Source organism: Limulus polyphemus, unplaced genomic scaffold (genome assembly GCF_000517525.1).
Source record: "Limulus polyphemus unplaced genomic scaffold, Limulus_polyphemus-2.1.2 Scaffold3357, whole genome shotgun sequence".
Lineage (NCBI taxonomy): Eukaryota > Metazoa > Arthropoda > Merostomata > Xiphosura > Limulidae > Limulus > Limulus polyphemus.
The window spans coordinates 29,908-36,884 of NW_013668967.1; the positions used below are offsets into that span (position 1 = coordinate 29,908).

At 30.4% G+C, this 6,977-nt stretch overlaps 1 protein-coding gene across 4 annotated transcripts in view; it reads left to right on the top strand.

Moving 5' to 3' along the window:
* The window catches only part of LOC106469210 (activin receptor type-2A-like), a 51,594-nt gene that overhangs the window by 25,684 nt on the left and 18,933 nt on the right, over positions 1-6,977 (top strand). For all 4 annotated transcript variants that reach the window (XM_022397661.1, XM_022397664.1, XM_022397662.1 and 1 more), the window contains 2 exons: positions 2,944-3,111; positions 4,228-4,467. In XM_022397661.1, coding sequence (XP_022253369.1) covers positions 2,944-3,111; positions 4,228-4,467 — 408 coding nt within the window. The remainder of the gene's footprint in view (positions 1-2,943; positions 3,112-4,227; positions 4,468-6,977) is intronic.

Below are 6,977 nucleotides of genomic sequence, written 5' to 3' on the forward strand. Positions count from 1 at the left end.
GTTTGAAATGCATTTAGGAGGTTTTAGGGATTACACAAAGGAAATTTGAGATTTTTTAGATGACCAAAAGTATTTTTAATTTTGACATAAAAATCACTTTGCACTCAGACTAGTTAAAAAAAAGAATCAATATGGACAAACTTAAGTAAAAATACTTCATTAAAAAATCTGACTTTTTGTGTGCAAAAGGCTTCTAATGTTTGCTATAAGTCTACAAAAGTTTGTAAAGATACGCTTAAAATATTAAAAGTTATTAGTATGTAAACTATAACGAGGATGGTCCCAGGGACCGAGCCCATGTCGAAAGAGTTAATTGAAAGAAGGCTAAATATATTAATATATTTCAATTTATTTTGTTTCTCGTGCCTTTTTTCCTTTGGAATGTTGACTATCCAACATGCAAAGTAATTTTGATTTTAAGATTAAAAATAATTTTATGCATCAGAAAATTTTTAACTTTCACATATGAAATCTTTATAACCTCCAAATAATTATCAAACATTCTCGACACCAATTAGTTATTAACAAAACCTTCTACAATCATCTGCTTTTAACTTAATATAACAAAACTTAAAAATACTAAAATATTCACTCACAAATATAAATTAATCACTAATATTTAAATCAAGCTTATTAATTTAGCTGTATTTGCATCTAAAAAAATATGAAATTACGAGCTCACTAAAGTCTTATCTTACTGCTTTGAATCTAACATAAAAAGAAAGAATTTGTTGCCCAAATATTTAAAAAAGGCTGAGAAAGCCACTAGGGGGACATTCTAAGTTTTTGATTGGTTATTCACACTTCAAAGACAGAAGTAGTTGTATGTAATCAAGTGTTTCCAAAAATGGAAATAGGTGAGCATGGGCACTGTGTTTGCATCAGTTAATGTAGCGATATCTCAGCAAATATAAAAGATAGTAGGTTCTTATTTTATATTCTAGCTTGTCAATATCGGTAGTGCGAGTTCCTAATTTGTTAGAAACTATAGACTTTGTATTCAACATACCTAAATCAATATTTAGGTGTGTTTTTTAATATTTATTTTTAAATTAAGAAATTATTGAATGTATAATACAAAAATTTGAATTATAATCTACAATTTAATACCAAACTTATTGACATAAATTCATCAAATAGAAGGGGAATAAAATTTTGAATGCAAGTCAACAAACACATTGACATGGCCTTTGACCTGTGACCTGTGTTGATAGGGATAACAATCAAAATAAATAATGAAAAAAAGTATATACATCACTGCCAGTGTAATTTATTTTTTTATTTCCCTTTAAAGTAGTGTCCTTTAATAATCAAAGTAACTAATGAAAGAAAATCTATGCACCACTGCCAGTATAATCTGTTCTTTTGTTCCCCGATAAAGTAATGTTCTTTCCTAATCAAAATAATTGTTGTTGCAAATGGACTTTAAACTTACAAATAAGAGTCTACGCATGACAGGCCAGTGTTGCTAAAAGATATTTAAAGTTGTGGAGAACACAGCATAAAAGTTGCCCAAATCACAAAAAATAACCCAAAATTAAAGATTTTCCTAAATGAAGAGAACCAAATGTTGATGATCTGAAACAGAATGCAACAGAAAAAAAAGGTAATGTGACTGTAAGTATGAAAAAGAAGAAAAGTGGTCTATTTGCGCGAACTTCTCATCATTGTTTTGCGTACATGTGTTTCATGCCAAAATGGAAAATATGTTGCCATGGCAATTAATACACCCTTTGCTAGTAGACTCCTAATAGTTTTCAGAATACCACCTCATGACTGGCCAGTCATAACTGGATATCTTGCCTATTCGTCTGGCAAGCATTTAACATAAATTGAATCCAGCCACAGCACAAAGTTTATGGAAATTCCATTATTTTGGAGTTTAAGTTGTTTTTTTTTCTAATCAAAACATGTCTGTTAAAACATAGACCAAACAATATATGTATCATTTCAGAAAAGGAAAAAAAATGTCTGAAAAGAAGCAGAATGTTTTGTCACCGAAAGACCAATACTTTTAATGGAAATAATAGATCTAATCTTTGGATTTTACACCAATTTAATATATTGTACAACTTATGTTTTTAATAATTGCTTGCATAATGCAAATGTTAGATTTTTACACACAAAATGACTGGCAAACATACTAATCCAATTATTACAAGGCCATACCAAGTGTTATATATAGTACTACTCTGCATAAAACACTTCTAATATATTCTAGCATATCATCCATAGGCAGTAAAATTTTTTTTTACAGGTGTATTTCCTCTTTCATTCACGAATACTATTTATAATGTTTCCCAGGTGCTCAGTGCCGAGCATACTAACATTTTCTACAAGTCAATTTCACAATCCATGGAGCCTAAACCACCTAGCCTTTAAACAAGGCACATCACAGCCATGGACCCCAGATTGCAATATCTCGATGTATTAGCCAGCATCACTATGAATGCCCATGCAAGAATGTTTAGCTTGAAGTCATGTGTGCTAGCTATGCTGATGTACATGTATGTATGTGGATTCTATCTGAATCATGAGTGTTCGTAAATTTGGGAAGGTCCAATCATGGTTTGTCATAAGTTCTGATTGGTTAAGAAATGCTTGGACCAATTTATTGCAGTCAAACTATTAATAGCTCTTTTGATTTTAAGGAGCCACGTGGGCTACCTAGCAGACATTTGTTATGGGCCTGCCAGTATTTTTGGGGTCCACTGGCTCCCGGGCCCCCATTAATTTCGAGCCCTGAGTGATATATTTAAAGATTATTCATACAGAGAAGTGTTGCTACGGGCAAGTAAACAGTAAGTTTATTTATAATTTGTCACTACTTGCAGGTGGTTATCCAATTTTTTTTGTGACAGTTATGATGTTTCAATTTATTTAAATATACATTCATTATTATGTATAGAACTCAGTTTAAACCATATACTAATGTGATTTCAGGACAAGAACTCTTGGCAGGTGGAGCAGATGATTTTCCAGCTTCCACAGATGAAGCACGACAACATTTTAGCCTTTATTGCAGCAGAAAGAAGAGGAGATGGTCTTCAACTTGAATATTGGTTAATTACAACTTACCATGAAAGAGGATCACTGAGTGACTTTCTGAAGGTTGTGACTTTTCTGTGCATATTATTTAATCAATTCATAGATATAAGAGACTGTAGTATAAATCAATGTCATGTCAGAGAATACCATACAATAAAATGGAATAATACTAAAATAATGAAACATAAGAAAAATAATTCTTCTATATCCATATAGCATATCCAGTTAAAGTCAGCAAAATTGGACACTTCACACGTATAGTTGATTCAAGTCTTAATGTCTTGCTAACATACAAAGCCCTTTTCAGGACTTCCACAAATATTATGGCAGATTAGGAGCCAAGCATATAATGTACACTAATGAGCATATAGTAATTAAAAATATTAGCTAATTAATAATTAGACTTGCATGATTTTATAGGCTATTAACCATGACAACCATTAGGTTTTCTATATTGACAAAACTATTAGTCTCATTGGAATAATGTATAACACTTTTTATTTTTTTGAAAAAAAGGCCTTTTCTTCCTGTTAAGTGTCATTACAAATATTAAACTGATAGTTTTGACAGTATGAAAAAAGACATCTTTTAATTGTTGTCATGGTTAGTAGCCTATGTGATCATCTAAGGCAAATTACTAATTAGTTCTTGAATTATAATTTTATTGTTCTTTTTTATGCTTCTCCAATGTATTGGAATTTAGAGGATATGTTATAAATTGTTTTTCCTCCTCATTGGGTCTTTAAGTTCCTTCATTTGTATTATCTTCTACATCTAATTAACTGCTAAAACTTTCAGTAAACCTAGCATATAACTCAGCAGAATATGATTACGCTCTTCAGAAATTCAAGTAGGTTTAGTTGGTTCAAGTTCTAAGTGGGGGACCCCAGTCGAGGTGATGATAATTCACCAGACTTTCTATGAAGAAGACTCAGGATTATGTCATGGTCAGTACCAACACAGAAATAGATGGCAGCAGATTAGAAGTGAAAATAAAGGAAAAAGTTACTATTTACTAATTAGACTAAGGAATTGTATAGTCTACCAATTATGACAACTTTACCATAAGCACTTAAACTTGTAGTATTTTTTTTCAGGCAATTTCTTTGATGCAAGTTAACTATGATGCAACAAGGTGTTACATTTGTATCAATGATAAACTTTTTTTTTATTATTCAGGCAAATGTTGTTTCATGGACGGAACTCCTGAACATCACAGACTCAATTGCAAGAGGTCTCATGCACTTACATGAAGAACTTCCACTAACTAAACTGGAAGGCTACAAACCTTCTATAGCACACAGAGATTTCAAAAGTAAAAATGTCCTCTTGAAGAATGACATGACAGCATGTGTTGCAGATTTTGGCTTGGCCCTGGTTTTCTTGAATGGGCAGTCCTCAGGAGATACTCATGGCCAGGTAATGCATTTTCTTGCATCTAAATGCTTTGGCTAGTATACATTTGTGGTTCTGTTTTACAGATTCTGTGATTGAATATAAAGTGTTGGGTGTTACTTACAAGAATTGCAAGGAAACAGATATCATTTTTTACCTTTGTTGTGGCTAGAAATAAATGGTTACAGAGTGGATGGCATATGGAGTAAACAAATAAGTTCTTACATATTATGACAGTTAAACTTGTTTTAACCCTCTCATCACACACTTGTTTTTTTTCTGCACATGTCACAAGGCTTTAGTGAGTTACATTAAAAATTAAATTAAACTACTTTATTATCATAACTTGGCATGAAAATGTAGTTGATAAATCATATTTTAATAATATACAGGTTTTAGGTTATTAATTTTATAAGAAAATTTTTTAAAAATCTTCAATCTCTTATAGTATAAGAATCATGACATTTATCTAATTTGTTTATCACTCCTTATGGAAGTATGGAATTTAATGTATATTACTAATTATAATATAGATACTACCTAAGAAAAGTCTAACTTTTATAGTCTTCAATCTTATTTGTTTACGGAGTTGTAAACTAGAAGATCAGACCACTTTTCATGCCCACCTATCACATCCTTTCTTTCACAACTTGCCAGTAATTCTCTCTGACATTTAATCAATTGATTTAAATATAATGCTACGTTGGTTTCAATACAAAGTTTGTCAATTTCATCTTGAGTTTGAATGTTTATTTCATGGTCTTCATGTCGAGCAACAAAGGGAATTAATTAAAGCACCTCTTGTCTTAGTTAGAAAGCCAGTTAAATCATAATAGTTATTGGACATTGTATGCTTTGTGCATGTTATTATTCTATGTTGATAGATGTATTATTTAAATAAATAAAAATTTAGTGTACTAGTACTATCATTTTAGAAAAATAAGTAAACTTAAAGTTCATCAACAGTCGACAACAACAAAACAATGAGGTCAAAGGTAAGTTCTATAGTTTTTATTTTTCATGTATATTGTTTATTTATTGCTATAAAGGTAGCTAAAATGTAAAAATGAGAAACTTATTAAGTTAGATTATGTAAGATAATGAAAAATAATAATCTTAACGAGGTATTATTGCGAGCAGCTAGTGCATTACATCATTCAATATGAGTAATGGGGCTACAAGTAATTTACAATTTGTGTGACAGACGTGGTTACAGAATTAATAAAACAATAATCAGTAGTCATTCAAGAAAGAAGAAACCATAATTTAGGTTTATTTCATATCTTTGTTGGTCTAATCAACCAAGTCTGTATAGAATTGGGGTAGAGAAACTAACAAATAAAATATAATGTTGTACTGAAAAAAATATTCAATATTTATTTAGGGGTTTTTAGAGGATAAGAAAATGAAATTTGAAAATTTTTAGATGAAGAAAAGTATTTTCAATCTTAACATGAAAACCACTGCACCAGAGCAGTCAACACTGACTCCATATATTAACCCTATTGCCACTGGTATCCTTTATTGTGCATGACACAAGGTTTTAATGTGTTACATTTAAAATTGTATAAAATTACTTTGTTTATGTTATACCAATTAGAATAGCATAAAATCTCAACTAATAATCCATATTTTAATAGTATACAAGTTTTAAGTTCTTAATTCTACAAGGCAGTATTAAGAAAAATTCTGAATTTCCACTAGTGTGACCCACGTGACACATTTTCTTTTAGCATATCATCATCCTTATTGTATCTACCACCCCTAGAAAAAGTACAAAATTGAACGTAAATTACTCTATAAAATCGTTATTGCTCAGACAAACCATAATTTTATATACCCTTCAATTTTGTTTGGTTACAGAGCTATCAAATAGAAAATCAGATCCAACCTGTCACATTCTCTCTTTCAGGATTTGTTGATAGTTCTCTCTTACGTTTCATTATATATTACCTATAACCAAGGTAAAAGTCAAGGTTTTCATCTATCAACTGACGTGTTGTATAATGTTATGTTCTGAACAGTTAGATGTCAATTTCATTCAGAGTACATACATTGTTCCTGTGGTAAAGTTAATGATTAGCTTGGATGAATTTGTAACGGCTCTTGTTGCATAGCTAGCTTGAAAGCCAAGAAAATTTTGAGAGGTAAGTGAATTTGTCTACTTTTTGTATGCTATTAGTTTATATTCTTTGGTGTATTATTTAATTAAATAAAAATTATTAAGTGCATTACTATATATAGTATAAAAAAATTAAGCTTAACTTTCTTCGAAACCCAACAGCAAGAAAAAAGAAGATTGGTTAAGTATTTTATTTTGTATTTTTCATATTTATTCTTTATGTATAGTTATAAAAGTAACTGAAATGTAAAAATAGAGATCCTTTTAGGTTTCTAAATAAATAATAATAGTATTATAATAAAAATGTTTCACAAAGCACACACATGAGCAGCTTGTAGGTAATGTAATTGGTTAATGTAATGTGAGCGACATGTTCCCCCGAGTGATTTACAACTTATAAATGGTGTGAATA